The 16,630-nt window shown below is 44.2% G+C and overlaps 2 protein-coding genes across 5 annotated transcripts in view; one reads left to right on the forward strand and one right to left on the reverse strand.

Moving 5' to 3' along the window:
• On the forward strand, window positions 1-13,288 carry tbx21 (T-box transcription factor 21). 2 transcript variants are annotated; one of them, XM_054767121.1, is made up of 6 exons: window positions 1-645; window positions 8,109-8,263; window positions 8,426-8,547; window positions 10,267-10,425; window positions 10,515-10,576; window positions 10,984-13,288. In XM_054767121.1, the coding sequence occupies exons 1-6, from the start codon at window positions 113-115 to the stop codon at window positions 11,717-11,719; spliced, it is 1,767 nt and encodes a 588-aa protein (XP_054623096.1). In that variant the 5' UTR covers window positions 1-112; the 3' UTR covers window positions 11,720-13,288. The 2 variants fall into 2 exon arrangements, with proteins under 2 accessions (XP_054623096.1, XP_054623095.1); XM_054767120.1 differs by having other exon boundaries at window positions 8,109-8,547.
• osbpl7 (oxysterol binding protein-like 7) overlaps window positions 11,765-16,630 on the reverse strand; it is a 16,412-nt gene continuing 11,546 nt past the window's right edge. For all 3 annotated transcript variants that reach the window (XM_054767119.1, XM_054767117.1, XM_054767118.1), the window contains 10 exons: window positions 16,475-16,621; window positions 16,261-16,397; window positions 16,045-16,182; window positions 15,884-15,947; window positions 15,735-15,813; window positions 15,524-15,668; window positions 15,296-15,446; window positions 15,082-15,208; window positions 13,759-13,881; window positions 11,765-13,671 (listed from right to left, as the gene is read on the reverse strand). In XM_054767119.1, coding sequence (XP_054623094.1) covers window positions 13,563-13,671; window positions 13,759-13,881; window positions 15,082-15,208; window positions 15,296-15,446; window positions 15,524-15,668; window positions 15,735-15,813; window positions 15,884-15,947; window positions 16,045-16,182; window positions 16,261-16,397; window positions 16,475-16,621 — 1,220 coding nt within the window. In that variant the 3' untranslated portion in view covers window positions 11,765-13,562. The remainder of the gene's footprint in view (window positions 13,672-13,758; window positions 13,882-15,081; window positions 15,209-15,295; window positions 15,447-15,523; window positions 15,669-15,734; window positions 15,814-15,883; window positions 15,948-16,044; window positions 16,183-16,260; window positions 16,398-16,474; window positions 16,622-16,630) is intronic.

Below are 16,630 nucleotides of genomic sequence, written 5' to 3' on the forward strand. Positions count from 1 at the left end.
GTGAGCTGAGAAGGTTCCGGGAAGGTTCCAAAAAGGTTCCACTTCGGAAGAGCAGGACTGGATGCCCCCCTCCCGGCGGACGTGAGCCTTATGACTTTTGGCGGGGCTGCAAATGGGCGGCACAGGTGGCAACCTCTACCTCAGCATGTTGACCGGCACCGAGGCGCAGACCCTGGCAAAGACCCCCGAAGTGAACGGACACCTCCACCGCGGCGTCAAGGACCTGGCAGACCTGAAAATGGGCATCCAGGACGCGAGGTTCTACTACCCGGACTCCGTTCCGGCGGGCGCCCAGGACGCCTTGGCCCTGCAGTACCACACGGAGCAGGCGGTCGGCGGCTTCGGAGCGCAGCCCGCCCGCTTCTACGCGCAGACGCTCGCCGGCTGCCCCTACGGAGGCGTGCGCTCTCCGCCGAGGAGCGCCGCTGCCGCCGGCCCGGGCTACGGGGACGGCTTCCCAGCGGTGGGCAAAGACGCGTACCCGCCCTCTCCGGAGAGCTTCGGGGCGGGCTACCAGCGGGCCACCCTGTACCCGCTGCCCGGCCTGCAGCTGTGTGGCAAGACGCAGGCGCTCCTCAACAACTACCCGCTGTGGGCCAAGTTCCACAAGTTCCAGACCGAGATGATCATCACCAAGCACGGCAGGTGAGCCGCGCATTAGACGCCAACAAAACCTCAAAAACGCAAACGTTTGCTAAAATCAAGCTTTTGCAGCGAGCACACGTGCGCGTTTTTATTATCAGTGAAGATGTGAAACTCTAAATACGTCTGACAAAAAATATGAGGGGAAGACACAAGAGAGACACCATAATAACTATTAAATACCGATATTTTAACACGTAATATCACGTTTCATAACAGCAAACATTTCTGATCCTTTATTTGATCAAAATGTCAGTGATTTTTATTTAATATGATACGAAATCCTCGCGTTCAAAGAAAGACGCCGCTGCTGCCGTCAGGCCTCACTGAACATCAGCACGTGCATTCTGATTCACCTTCTACCAACTGTGCTTTCATATCGTCGGCAAGAAGAAATACACTTAAAAGGCAAAAACAAGAAGAAATTACAAATTAAAAAAATGTAGAATGAAATGAAATGAAGTCTTTAAAAAATAAAAAAAACAAAACAATTGTTTAAAATGTGATTTTATTTGTCGTATATTTTACAAAAATAAGTACATTTAAAAGACAAAAAAATAAGAAATTACAAATCAAAAATGTAGAATGAAATGAAATGAAGTCTTTAAACAAAATCATTGTTCAAAATTAGATTTGATTTATTTTTATAACTTTTACTTTGCTGGGGGTTTTCCTTTGTGACCACAGCCACGCTTTTCATTTTCCCCAAATCTGTGACTCGCCGCTTATTACTGCAATTATTTCACTGCACCATCGCCAAATATTGACCCACAGAAACGGCGAACAGGACGTCGCCCCACACAAACCGCCGCTTCAATCGTGCGGAAGAACCTGCAAGGTTCTCCAGGAACATTTTCTTTTTTTTTTTAACCCAAAAAAGTGATTTTTCTTTCTCAGTTTGAAGCCCAAAAGAAAAAGTGTTCCGTTTCTTGTCTCATCTGCAGGTGTTGATTAAAACATAAGAGGCGAAGCCTTCAGAAGGTGAGGCGGCTTTGAAGCTGCAGGGAGACGCTCTCGGGAGGTTCGCGGCTACACCGGACTCAGACACGCGTGCACCCTTTCAAATGTCCCGCATGTCCGACTCGTGCCCTGCACGCGTGTCTCTTCAGATGTCTTCGCTGAGCGTGCGGCGTGACGTTGAGTAAGACAACACGAGCAGAAGATGAGTGGTTTATGCAAAAAGACAACAACCAAAAACCAGCAAATTGAGCCGTGCTCAGGTTGAAGAGTTTTCGGTGTCGTCCCACTGGAGTTTCACATTTCTCAGAGGGAAATTCAAGTGGGCGACTTTTCTATTTCCATCTTGACGAGACGAACATGTCAGTCATCATGCAAATGCAATCGGGAGGGCATCTTACGTTTCAATATTAGGAGGGCCGCTTCTTTGTTCCCGTCAAAAACAACACACACACAAAAAAAAGCAGAAGTGGGACCACGTTTTGACAGTCACTTCCTGTTCATGCTTGTGTGCGCCAGCGACTCTTCGCAGAAACGCCGAGCGCGCCTCCTCGATGTCAGATAGCTGATCGGGCGCTTCCTCCCGCCCCGCCAGTCCACCGCTTGGCCGGCATCACTTTTTCCTTTCGGGTACTCGCTGATAACATCGACGCAAAGCAGAAACAATCCATCCATTTTCACTTCTCCATGACAGGAATACAGCTGAGAAGCCCGTTAAGTCTACGTTTGACACGCCGCTCGCTCCTCCCCCTCCGAACGCTCGCTGCTCGCCCGACGTTGATCTTCCCCTCTGATTTCGAATCAACATTTGCAATAAAAGTCACCCGGGCGGCAAGTACCCATTATTTTTGGACGTCCAAACCTTTTCCAGCAGCGGGGGCCGCATGCCAAAAGACCAAAAAAGCGAGATGAATTATAGAAATATTTGACTTTGGTTCCGACCATTACAATGTTTGGCTCTTTCCTGCTCTTTTTGTTTTTTAATATTTCAACTTTCTCCTTGTAAATCTTTTTTCCTCCTAATATTTAGACTTCATTCTAGTGATATTATAACTATTTACACACCTAATGTTTCATTTGGTTTGGTTTCTTTCCCCTAAAATAATAATAGTAATCATTAGAATTTTAAATAATAATTTCCTTTAATATTTCAACTCTGTGCTTCTAAAAGTACATTCGTTTTTTCGTTTCTTTTTTTTTTTTTTAACTTTATTTTCATGAAATCACTGCTATTTTCGTCCGTTGTTGCTGCTTTTATTCATTTTCTTGCTTGCTGCAGGCCAATCAACGAAACAGCCGCACTTTGGGCACGCCTGGGTTAGGCCCCGTCGACCAGGGGTTGGCAACCCGCGGCTCCTCAGCCTCCTTTCGGTCAAGACAAAAGAGAAAAGAAAAGGACAGTACAGGTCCGCTGGCGTGGATGACGAGGGAAATTCCAAAATAGTCACATTCGAGAGGCTGAAATGAAAAAAAAAACATAAATCGAATAGCAAAACAGTTGTTGATTAATTGGATAATCAGTTAATCGTGGATTAATCGTTGGAGCTGTAATTTGAAGTATGCAATGTGTAGGTTGTGACCGCTAGAGAATGACAATGTAAGATGAGCCGTGACCGTGGAAGCTAAGCGCTTCCCGAATAGCCCAACGCGCAGCAACTATATGGTGCCTTCAAGGGCTGTCGAAAAAAGTGCAAAATCTCAACGCTTGGTGAAAAAAACATCATTAGTGAAGCATAAAAACATAAACATGTAAAAGCTGTGGGCTTTAAAAAAATATATATATATTCAATAATAATATGCATACAAATACAAATTTAAAAAAATGTATTTACATATTAAAAAATGCAAATTGTGGGTCTTTTTTTAACAGTGGTGTCTATTTATAAATTACTACCCACTTGGGGTGAATGAGTTGCGTTTTCTGTGGGAAAAACATGGCCTACTTTGGTGGGGGGAAAGACCAAAAACACAAAAATTTGCAGGTCTGAGAATGCTGAATCGCGAATGTGCGGGGTATCCACTGCATACAACAATTCCTTGCTAACGACGCAACCACTTCTAACGTTAAATTGACGGCATTGCGTCCAGCTAGCTCCCTCTTATGGCTCAAAGTGGTACTGTCGACTTGAGGGGGTAACGACGATGGGACCAATTCCCTAGTGGCGTTAGCGGTGCATTAGTTTGTATATTTTTGCATTGCACTTCTCACAGAACAGGTTGTGGTACATGGAGTACAACCAATAAATACACAACTAGAAAAGCACTCGAAGAGCATAGACCTCCACCAGGCGCCATACATGCTAAAGTTAGCATGCTAACACCTAGCATGATAGTGCTAAGTGTTTATATAAAAGTCTACCTATGAAAACGGCTAAAAGTTCTACTATACTAATGTTCGCATGTTAGCAATGCTAACATGCAAACATTATCATGCTTACACCTAGCATAATATCGCTAGGTTTTTATAGTGTTTACATGTAGAAGTGTTTCTACATGTGTCTACCTATGAAAACAGCTAGAAATGCTGCTATTCTAATGTTAGCATGCTAGCAATGCTGGCACGCTAACACCTAGCAGAAGAATGCCAAGTATTTATATATGTGTCTACCTATGAAAACGGCTTGAAATGTTGCTATTCTAATGTTAGCATGTTAGCATGCTAGCAATGCTAACATGCTAACGGTAGCATACTAACACCAGGCATAATAGTGGTAAGTGTTTATATGTGTCTAGCTATGAATGATAGCTAGATAGCTAGCATGATAGTGCTAGGTGTTTATATATGTGTTTAGATATGTGCCTATTCATGAAAATAGCTAAAAATGCAAGTATGCTAACACCTAGTATGATAGTGCAATGCACCGGGAAGGCTAAATGTCCCGAATGAGTTGAGAATTTGGACTTTTAGAGAAATGAATGAATTTGGGGAAAAATTTGAATTTTGGATAACCCCCAAAATTGAATCAGTTCTTCCATATCCCATTTCCGACAACTCCTGAAAATCTCAACTTTTCAAGTTGTTTCGTACACAAACAGACAAACAAACAAACAGATAAGCGCCAGCAAAGACATACTGTTACCTGCGCTTGGCGGAGGTAACAAGCGTCATCAATATGTGACGTCCTAGTTGTGTTGAACGCAGCCTTAGACACGCGGATGCCGTGTGACGACAGCAGGATGTAGAATACTGGATATAGAATCTACAAACAGTATAGACGAGCGCGTGCGGCGGCGACGCCAGCTGCAGACGGCCACGTTGTGGTCACAGACGACGAGGCGTGTGCGCGTGGTGACAAGAAGCCGACCTGAGCTCCTGTCCACACGAATCAGCGAGTGCGCTGGTGCGGAAAAGTCCTCTTCCCCCGGTGAACGTCCACTTCCTCGCCTGTTCCGGCCCCCCCGCCCACCCCGCACCTGCTGTATTGCTATTGTTCGTAAATGTCACCCGCGCACTTCCGAGGACTCCGGCGCGTCCACGCTGATGGACGAACCGCCGCTTGTCGTTAGCGTCAAGCGTCGGGGACGCAGGGAAGAGGGTGAGGGTGTGTGGAAGGAACGGGCTTGATTCCCAATGGCGGTGGGAATCGATTACTTTGAGCATTTCCTGCCTGCAAAGTTCACTTTCTGAACATTTTCCATAAAAGTGAAAGAGCACACAAGGCAGAGGTGGGATTAATAAGTGATTCATTCCAAGTCTCCAGGCAAGTCAAAGCGTGCAAGTCCGAGTCGAGTCTTAGGTCAAGGCAAGACAGTTCAAGTCTTATGTTTTATTTTCTCTAGTTATGTCTTCTAAAATGTGTAACAGGCGTGTAAAGGTGACTATAGGGGTGTTCTTTCATGTCTAGAGGGCTCTAATAATGTTAAAACACATATTTAGAAGGTCATTAACAGGTTGTGTATGTCTTATTTTCTCTTATTACGTCTTCTATATTGGGTAATAGGAGTAGAAAGGCGACTACAGGGGTGTTATTTCATGTCTGGAGGGCTCTAATCATGTTTTTAAAATATTTAGACGGTTGCAAACAGGTTTTGGGGTGTCTTATTTTCTCTTATTATGTCTGCTATATTGGGTAATAGGAGTGTAAAGGTGACGATAGGGGTGTTTTTTCATGTCTAGAGGGCTCTAATAATGTTTTTAAAATATTTAGAAGGTTGCAAACAGGTTTTGGGGTGTCTTATTTTCTCTTATTATGTCTGCTATATTGGGTAATAGGAGTGTAAAGGTGACTTTCGGGTAATGCAATCTTTGGTAAGACACACAAGGCTCAGACTTCATCAAAATAACAAATGTTAACATATTTTGTAAAAGACGGTTCGTATACCTCAACACACTCTAGAGTTTAAAGTAAATAAATATATTGTTCTGATGTTTTCTATTTTTATGCTATGATTTTAAATACACTTCTTCAATTTTACCAGACACATTAGGTGTAATTGTATCGGATCGGTATCGCCGATGCCAGCCACAATTTTAGTCGGTATCGGATCGGGACAAAAGTCTGTGGCATGACAACTCAAAACAGCTGTTGTTGCACACGCATGTGCAGTACTGATGGAAAGTTCATCTCTTTTTAGAGTGCTCGTTCTCGCCTAGCCTGGCTCACTAAAAGAGTCCGTTCCTTCGGCTCCCACGTGGCTCCTCAGATTTTTTTGTCTTAAATTAATTTATTACCAAATTATGTGTATTGTGTAAAATGAATTAGTAATGTGAAAAATACCAGATATCAGATGCTTATATTAAAATGGACCCGGATCTTAGAGCCGATTCGTTTGCGACCGACGCATCATGAATGCGCAGAAGCGGTAGCAGGCACAAATCGTCATTACACCGGAACAACAGGCATTTATTTCAAGCTTGAATTATCTCAGAACAGGCACAATAAGCCATAATAAATAATAAAAATAAAAAATAAATAAAAACAAGGGCAACTTGCGGCCGTTGCCCACTAAACTCATTGCAGTGTCACGGTTTGATTAGCTAGCTAGTTAAGCAAGAGTTAGCCAAAGCATTAGCTCACAACAGGTCCAACTTACAGTTCATTGTGCAACTTCAGGCGCCGAACAAAGTTCAAAGTTGTATCTTCTCCGTCTGTAATTCTCGTACTGCGGGTTTTGCACACAGCAATTGTTTTTTTTGTTTGTATATGACCTCGTAATTTGCAAATGCACATGAAAGTGTCCTTAGTAGAACGTTGATACAGCCCGGTGTTTATGACTTCCCCTCTCAGCTGATAGAAACGTAAACCACACCCTCGTTGTTTGTTCTTAAACCTGATTGGACGTTATCAGATGCGATGCATTCAATGAAACAGATTTTGTGGGAAGTTTTGCTGTCTTAGTGGAATTGGCAAAATAACGGTTTGTTGAATACTTTGGGACAACATTTTACTCAACAAACTCACTGAAAATCTGAAGTATTTATAAGTCAACACAGTAAAGTACGAGTCAAGTCCCGAGTCTATGATGATATTGTCCTCAAAAATGTGACTCGAGTCCAGCCCACTCAGCGTCCAATAACATTGCTCTGATATCCTCGCTATACCGTTCACAGCCACTAGGGAGCATATTTTTAGTATTTTATCTATAGTATTTAAGCACAATTTTTTGATTGTCAAATGTATTTAATTTAAATAGTTACATTTAAATAAAAAATAATAATTAAAAACACATTTACATTTATTATCATTATAATGATTATAGTATAATATAATTTTAATAATTATTTTAAAATTATTATAAATTATGAAATGTGTTGACATTGGAATTATTCATTCTAATTTAAATAACTTATTTAAATTCAAATGTAAAATTCATAAATAATAATCATTTAGTATTTACAATTTATGGTAACTAGAACATTGTATACTTTTAATAATTATTAGAAATTATTATATTTATTGAAATTTCATGTGTTATTAATATTTTTCAGTATTTTATCTATTTAAGCACGCGTTTTTGATTGTTTTTAACATTTTTATAATTTAAATAAATTATTTAAATTTAAATTTTAAAAAGTCATACATTGAAATGTATTATTATTACAATTAGAATACAGGACACTTATCGTAATTATTATAAATGATTGCATTTATTGAAATTGAAATGTATTATTAATAATTAATTGCTGTTGGAAAATGTTGCTCTTGTCTTTGCGGTGCGTCGAAGGGCAACTAACCAAACTGAGCGTTTCAGCTGCGGAGTGCATATATAACGCAACCTGACCACAACATAGACCTTTTACACACCTCAATGGTTTTTCCACCACTAGACGACCTGAATGCGCTGCAGGGAACAATTACGTTGGTTTGCATAAGCGTGGTCTTATTTGTTTGGCTAAACAGCACTGTCGACACGCGCTGAATCATCCTCATGTGATCCAAACCACTTTCCATCTTGATATATCACGCACAATTGCATGTCTGATGTATTGAAATAAGCCACCATGGTGTCCATAAATGGTCAGTGTAGACGTATGCAGCACATTCATTCAACAACACGGTGTCTGTCAGGAGGATGTTCCCCTTCCTGAGCTTCAACATCAGCGCTCTGGATCCTTCCGCCCACTATAACGTCTACGTGGACGTGGTTCTGGCCGACCAGCACCACTGGCGCTACCAGGGAGGGAAGTGGGTGCAGTGTGGCAAAGCGGAGGGCAACATGCCAGGTACATTTCAGCACAATAGCGCCAATCTTCAAATACACTGCATGGAATGCACGCTGTACCGTATACGCTGTATAGTGTGCAGCGTCACTGATATGCGCAGTAGTCATGTGTCACGCTATGCTGGACCTTACAAAACAATCACGTGTTGTCGACATGGCGCAGGAAACAGGACGTACGTGCACCCAGACTCTCCCAACACGGGGGCACACTGGATGAGACAGGAAGTGTCCTTCAGCAAACTCAAGTTGACCAACAACAAAGGCAGCACCAACAACGTAGCACAGGTACCTCACTGCTTATCTTCTTTCATTTGATTTGATTGGTTTTCTTACACATTTACGAGAATACAGTCGTAAACGTACGAGAACAAAAGTCGGAAATTTTCGAGAATGAAACTAGTCAATTTTACGAGGATAAAGCCCTAAATTTCCGAGAAAAAAGTCATAAATCTACAAGAGAAAAGGTGTAAATTTACGGGAATAAAGTCGTAAATTTACAACAAAAATTAACTTGTGAATTCACCACTTTATTCTTGTAATTTTTTAATTTAAATTGGTTTTTAAAAATAAAATTACCTTGGCCCAAGGCCAGAGGTCACCTAAGGCCCCCCTTTTAATAGCTGTCTGTGTCCCTCCGACACGTACGACACCATCACACCTCATTGTAACACTTCATTCTCATACATTTACAACTTTATTCTCGCCATATTACGACTTTTTGTCCTAAATGTAGGACTTTATTCTTGTAAATTTCAGACTATTTTCTCATAAATTTGACTTTATTCTTGTAATATTACGACTTTATTCTCGTAAATGTACATTATTCTCGTAATATTACTTTTTGTCGTACATTTCCAACTTTATTCTCACAAATTTCTGACTTTATTCTTGTAAATGCACAATTTTATTCTTGTAAATTTACGACTTTATTCTTGTAAATTTCAGACTTTTTTCTCGGAAATTTGACTTTATTCTCGTAAAATGTACAATATTGTTGTAGTATGACTTTTTGTCGTAAATGTACGACTTTATTCTCATAGTCTGAGAACTTTTTTCTCGTAAATGTCCGACTTTAGCCTTGTAAATGTACAACTTTATTCTTGTAAATGTACGACTTTATTCTCGTAAATGTACAACTTTTTTTCTTGTAAATTTCTGACTATTTTCTTGTAAATGTACAACTTTATTCTCATACATTCCCGACTTTTTTCTCAAAAATGTACGACTTTATTCTCATACATTTCCGACTCGTTTTCGTAAATGTGCAACTTTTTCTTGTACATTTCTGGCTTTTTCCTCGTGAATTTACGACTTTATTTTTGTAAATGTACAACTTTATTCTCGTAAACTCCCAACTATTTTCTTTACGAGAAAAAAGTCGTAAATTTAGGACTTTACTTTTTCTTGTAAATGTCCGACTTTATTGTTGTAAATTTCTGACTTTTTTCTTTTACATTTACGACTTTATTCTTGTAAATCTACTAATTTTTCTTGTACATTTCCGGCTTTTTTTCGTAAATGTACGACTTTATTCTTGTAAATGTACAAATTTTTCTTTTACATTTCTGCCTTTTTTCTCATAAATGTACGACTTTATTCTTGTAAATGTACAACTTTATTCTCATACACTTCCGACTTTTTTTCATTAATGCACTTTGACCCCCTCTCATTATTTTGTTTTACCCTGCACTTTGACAGCCAACCCCCAAAGATCATAAGAAAATACTTTAACTTGGTACAGCAGCACAATCTAAAAATACAGACAGCTTATTTCAAAAGAAACTAATAACTCGTATTAAAAAATATACACAAACATCGGCGTACATAAACACATGAAGCGAAGGCATGGGGTTGATAGCACGTGGAATAACGATGGTGTTCATGGTGTTCTGATGCTGTGATGTTAAAGGTGGTGTGGTGCGGTTGGCCTTAATGCTGCTGGTGTGAAAGCACTTATGAAAGGCGTATGTGAATTTAAAAGCGGTGTGATTGTTGCGGTGGTAGATGATCGTGCTGCAGTCCCTGCACAAGTACCAGCCTCGCCTGCACATCGTGGAGGCCAAAGAGGACGGTTCTGAGGACGCCTTCCAGCCGTCCAAAGCTCAAACTTTCATCTTCCCTGAGACGCAGTTCATCGCCGTCACCGCCTACCAGAACGCAGACGTGCGTTGACCTCCACGCCGATCCAGCATGTGATGATGACCACGACGAGGTTTTCTGCTTGAATGTGAAAGCATATTCTCTCATTTCAGATCACGCAGTTAAAAATAGACCACAACCCCTTCGCCAAAGGCTTCCGAGACAGCTACGACACGTAAGTTTGACCATCAGAAAACAACACGTCTGCTTTTGAAAGCCTCGACTGCGTCTGCTGAGACAGGATAAGATGAAATGTCAGATAAGATTTGTGTTTTCATTGTGGTAAAAACAGCCGAGATGCTGCAAAATGATGATATAATGCTGTAATCATTTTATTTCTTTCTTTAATATGATTGATTATATTATATTATAGATTATATAAATTGCACCAGTGCAAGGGAAAATATCTACAGACATATGAATTGACAAATAAAATAGCTACGATTTAAGCTAGTATAACATATGCAGTACATGAAAGTAACTGCAGTAATACATACTGTGGTGTGATAGTTGAAAGATGCTTTGAGGTTTTAGGCAGGAAGTAACACCTTTTCTTTCTCCCCCATCTCTCCTCCCGCCTAGTTTGTACGCACCCCCCGACCCCGACCGCCTCACCCCCTCCCCCACGGACAGCCAGCCTTTGCTGCCGGGGGCCTGCTACCCTCCAGGCTACCTCTCGGAGCCGCAGTACATCAGCCCTCTGCCCCAAAGTCGCTTCTACGGCCGGGAGCCCCAGCAGCACAAAGACCCCCCGTCCAGCCCCGGGCCCCACTGGTACCTGCCGTCCCAGCAGGCCGTGGCCCCCAACCGTCTCGACTTCCCGTCGTCCTTCGAGGGCGACTTCTCTGGAAACGGCCTCTACAAGCCCTTCCCCTTGCAGACCCCGCCTCACCCCGCCCTCAGCTACTACCCCGAGCACCCGTTCGCCTCCACCAGCGTGTCGGCGGCCACCACGGCGGGCTGGACCGCCACCCGGCCCCCGGCTCAGTACCTGAGCCACCCCAGCAAACCCGCCCCCAGCCTAGCCTGGTTCAGACCTCTCGCCTCCTCGCCCTCGTCGCCCGGCAACGCCAGGCTGCACGCCGCCCCGCTCCTGGAGCCCCCCCCGCTGGTCGACAAGGCTAAGGAGGCGGGGGAGGAGCACTGGCTGGAGCCGCCCTCGGTGAAGTCAGCTGACTCAGCAGAATCGCCGCTGTTTGAGGGCGAGGTGAAGAAGAGGAGGGTGTCGCCCTACGCCTCCCGCAGCGAGAACTCGCCGCCGCGTGCTGCGGAAGTGTGCGACAAGGACAGCGACTACTTTGGCTTTTACACTCACTGAACACCCCCCCTCGTCCACCCTCCCTCCCCCACCCCCACCCTCCCTCACACCTCGATGAGGTCACCGCTGTAGGTGGGAACATTTGCGGCGGCCATCTTTAAAGTGAGTGATGGCGCTCAGGAGGACGTTTGAAGGTCAACGTCACAGCGGGACGCGGAGCGGATGCGACGTGCCCCGCAGCCACGTGGACGCAACACACACCTGCGACCGTCGACTCAGAAACATCTGGATTGTTTGAAAAAAAAAAAACATCTGCATATCTTGACATGACGCCTGCAGGGCTCGTCTCTTCTTCTCTCAAACTATCAAGCTGTCAAACTCCCTCTCTTTTCTCACCTTTTTGCACTCATCATTTCCTCCCAAACAGACACACTGCATAGTGTAGCAACTAATTTGGCTCCCTCTGGTGGCGACGCAGAGCACTGCAGCCTACACGAGCAAGCGCGTGACAACTTTTGTCGCTAAAATGAAGGAAAATAAGCACCAAAATGCCCTTCCAGTATAAAGAAGAAACTAAAGACATCTCTGGGTCCTTCAGGAGCATCTCAAGCAAACACAAAATGACAAATATATCTTAAAACACGCAGCGCTGAACTGTTGGTGGTGGTTACCACCGTAGTAACGGGACGCGCGGAATCACGCCGCCACTTCCTGTCAACATTTGCATTACAAAATAAGGGACGTTTGGGGAATTCTGATCTTCCTCGAGAATTTCCACCGGAACCGGTACGTTTGATGTCCGCAGAAGAGGCAAGCGTTGCATTAGGGAGCCTCGCTCTTTTTCTTCTTCTGCGGTCGCCATGAAAAGTGGGTCATTCACACACCTGGAAGCTAAACAGAAGCTGTCACCGCCGTGAACAGGAAGTGGGAAGTGACCTCGCAGACACCATGAGCCGGCGTTTGTCCTCACAGGCGGTGACAGTCGCATCCTGACAGAGGCCGCCAGCCAGCGGTGGTCTCCTCACGCGTCTCCGCTAACGACCCCAGACAACACCTGACAGGTGGACGACATGCTAAGCTAATAGCATTCGCGTAGTCAGCATCATTGACCACGAGGAGGTCGCCCCCAAACGGCTTGTATTGGAACGACGACTGTTTGCCTTACAAAGACCACGCTGGCATGAGCAGAAATTTAAAATATGTCTTCATAATTGAGCTAAAGATATTGGATCATACTTGTCACAGTTTAAGTGCAATTAGCAGTCGAATCTCGCGATAGCGATGACGTCCTAAAGACAATCAAAGCCGTTTAATGCGGTCACGTGCTGCTCATTCCCAGTGCTGTCATGAGCGCCTCAGGGCTGCCCCCTGCTGGATATCTCGGCTGTGACAGCCAAGCTCTGCAGCCTCCCAAATAACAGCAGACATGATTTATAAAAGGACCTGCACTTATTTTCAAGAATGACAGAAGGGGGCGTGTACAGGATGTCACATGTTGAACCGAGCAATAATCCTCTCAGCCATTGCAATTTATAAAATGAGATTTTTGAAAGAAAAAGTGTTATTTATTTAAGGTGACGCAAGTGAGTATTGTACTGTTGTTTTCTTTTCTATTCAAATAAAGATCTCTTTGTCAAAAATGTCCTTTCGTGTTGTCTTCAAATGAAAGTGAGAGTGTATCGTCAAACAAGTGGACCTTCTAGAACTTAAGAGTCATACTTGGGTGGAGAAGATACATTTCTAATACAAGTTCAGTCCTGTTTGCATAGTTTACAGTCCACTAAAAAACACAAGCACACAAATAAAAGCTGATAGTTGCCATGAGCCAGTCATGCACGGATCAGCACCATCACCGCTCATCTTCGCAGCGGATCACGCATGCTCCCGACAGCGGTGGTTTGTGTCACCACAGAGTTACACCGGCCATGTTGGCAAAGCCTGGATCCCCTCTGAGTTTCCAGTAGGTTCCATTTGTCAACCAGACGTCACGACCGCAAGAATCTTTGGCTTTCCTGAACAGCAAAGCACACAAATTGTGTGTTTCAACAATCGTTCTAAGAATGGATGATGTTTTTGTTTGCTTGGAGAGGCGGACGTACCTGAAGAAAGACGGGACATGCTCCTCCCCTTTTTTGCAGAGCTCTTTCCTCCTCTCCCTCTGCAGTTCCTCGATTTCGTCTTTCTTTCTGTCCGTCTCGTCCACGAGACCTTCCTCCAGCATCCTGGCAAACAAGGAGACAAGATACTCTGAACATTATTACCCCCACCAAGCAGGGATTCATCACCATTAGTTTGCAACTTCCTGTTTCGCTTTGTAACAGCTTGTTTGTAACTTCCTGTTTGTGTTTGTCTGCAACTTCCTGTTTGGTTTGTAACTTACTGTTGTCTGGGTTCGGGTTCGCAGTTAAGTTTAGGGCTTGACAGTTCCTGGGTTTTTTTCTTTCCATCTTCCTGTTTTTTGTTGTTGGTAACTGTTTGCTTTTGTACTGTTTGTGGGCAACTTCCTGGAACTTGCTGTTTGTTTTGTTTCAAACTTCCTGTTTCTGTTTGTAACTTCCTGTTTGCTTTGGAACATCCTGTTTATTGTTGTTTGTAACTTCCTGTTTGTTTTTGTTTGTAACTTCCAGTTTGTGTTTGTGGGCAACTTCCTGTTTTCTTTGTAACTTCCTGTTTGTTGTTGTTTGTAACTTCCTGCTTGTTTTTGTTTGTAACTTTCCGTTTGTGTTTGTGGGAAACTTCCTGTTTGCTTTGTAACTTCCTGTTTGTAACTTCCCGTTTGTGTTTGTGGGAAACTTCCTGTTTGCTTTGGAACATCCTGTTTATTGTTGTTTGTAACTTCCTGTTTGTTTTTATTTGTAACTTCCAGTTTGTGTTTGTGGGCAACGTCCTGTTTTCTTTGTAACTTCCTGTTTGTTGTTGTTTGTAACTTGCTGCTTGTTTTGTTTCCAACTTACTGTTTTTTTGGAACTTCCTGTTTGTTTTTGTATGTAACTTCCCATTCAGGTCTGTGGGCAACTTCCTGTAACTTGCTGTTTGTTTTGTTTCTAACTTCCTGTTTTTGTTTGTAACATCCAGTTTGCGTTGTAACTTCCTGTTTGCTTTGTAACTTCCTGTTTTTTATTGTTTGTAACATCCTGTTTGTTTTTGTATGTAACTTCCTGTTCGTGTTTGTGGTCAACTTCCTGCAACTTGCTGTTTGTTTTCTTTCTAACTTCTTGTTTTTGTTTGCAACTTCCTGTTTGCTTTGTAACTTCCTGTTTGTTTTTGTTTGTAACTTCCCGTTTGTGTTTGTGGGAAACTTCCTGTTTGCTTTGTAACTTCCTGTTCATTGTTGTTTGTAACTTGCTGTTTGTTTTTGTTTCTAACTTGCTGTTGATGTTCGTCTGCAACTTCCTGTGTGTTTTCGTTGGTAGCGTGGTCACCTCTGGTCGGGTCGCAGCCTGCTGTCTGTAAGGGGCAGCAGAGGCTTGAGGTCCTGCGTGAGCTCGTTGAGTTCCATAGCGAAGGTGGAAAGGCCGTAGTAGAGCAGGTGGTCTTTGGGTTGTGGATCTGATGGGGCAGCAGGAGAGAAGACGAACGTGGAGTTGAGGAAGAGAGCAAAGGATGGAGAAGAGGTGACTTCTAGGAAAGACTCACTCGGCTTCCAGACACATTTGGGGGTGGGCAGCGTGTCACAGAAGATGCCTTCATGCCACAGACCTCCAAAGCGGTGAATGACGCTGCCACTCTGGTCCAGCACCGTGCCCTGGACCTCGTTCTTGTTGCCCTCTGACCCCCAGTAGCGAGACTACAGGACCAAAACAAATGACACAGAGAGCGGAGGAAAGCCAGGTTTTGGGAGGGGGTCATTAACTGAGGACTCACCTTGACAAAGGAGATCTTGCAGGTGCACACGTTGCTCTTCAGGTTGCGGATGGTGACCTCGCCGTAATGTTCCAGATAGCGCTGCTGACTCAGCACGTTGTGGATGCAGGTCACCACTTTGTTCCACTCATAGTGGTCTCCATACCTGGACGGGATACCAGCAACACCTCAGGTGACATCCCAGCGGGGAGTCTCATCACACTGACGTTACCTCGGTAGCGCCACGTTCACCATCCCGGTCGGCACGATCTCCAGCGACTTGCCCCAGAACTTGTTCTTCCACCTCTGGTCTGTGGAGACGTAAAGAGGACAAACGGTGAGCCGAAGGCCAGGTTCTGGTCTGAGATCCTCAAGCGTCACCTTGCCAGAAGGAGAAGTTGTCAGAGTCTGCGTGGCAGGCTGAGATGGGAGGATGGTGACACACCTGATTCATTCAAAAACACAACAGTTACATCAGCAGAACTGAAGCACTGCTGCAGGTGGAACACTTATAAGGTTCTAGCTGGGTTTTGCTGGTCGACCTGCTCGCTGATGAAGCGAAAGCCGCGGTCCTCCCTCACACACTCGTAGGTCTCCCCCAGGACTGGGTTGAAGGGCTTGTAGCGGCTCCGGAAGGTCGCGGTGGAGTAACCCGAGATGGCGAAGGCAGCAATGTAGACCTGAGAGAGACATCAGAACCAGAAGATGACCCACTGTGATGGAGGATGTGGGAAATAAGTGTGTGTGTGTGTGTGTACCATCCTCTGGTACGGGTCTGCGGTGTTGCTGGCAGTGTCGAGCAGCTGGCTGTACTCCAGTTCCTCACACAGCCTCTGCAGCAGGTTGACGGGCTCGTTGAGGGCGGCCGGCATGGACACGCGGGCCAAGTCTTTACCTGCGCCAGGTGACCGCAACCATCACTTTACCACGACACGTCTTGTCTCTGGGACAAGTGTCCACGGCGGTGCCTACCGATGTTGTTGTAGAGGATGGCCATGAGGCCCACGTGACTGTTGTCTGGACACGGAGCAGGAAGTGTCGTTCGACGTCCGCTGCTCTTGGGAGCGACGCTGTGAGGAGTCCCGGAAATGCTGGCTCGGTACTTCCGGGTGGCCGATACTGTGTGAA

The sequence above is a fragment of the Dunckerocampus dactyliophorus genome, chromosome 2, assembly GCF_027744805.1.
Source record: "Dunckerocampus dactyliophorus isolate RoL2022-P2 chromosome 2, RoL_Ddac_1.1, whole genome shotgun sequence".
NCBI classification, from domain to species: Eukaryota; Metazoa; Chordata; class Actinopteri; order Syngnathiformes; family Syngnathidae; genus Dunckerocampus; species Dunckerocampus dactyliophorus.

Coding starts and splice junctions, on each gene's coding strand:
- tbx21 (XM_054767120.1), top strand. CDS start 113: ATGGGCGGCACAGGTGGCAACCTCTACCTCAGCATGTTGACCGGCACC. Junction 646..8,108: donor ATCATCACCAAGCACGGCAG/GTGAGCCGCGCA, acceptor GGTGTCTGTCAG/GAGGATGTTCCCCTTCCTGA. Junction 10,426..10,514: donor CCGCCTACCAGAACGCAGAC/GTGCGTTGACCT, acceptor CTCTCATTTCAG/ATCACGCAGTTAAAAATAGA.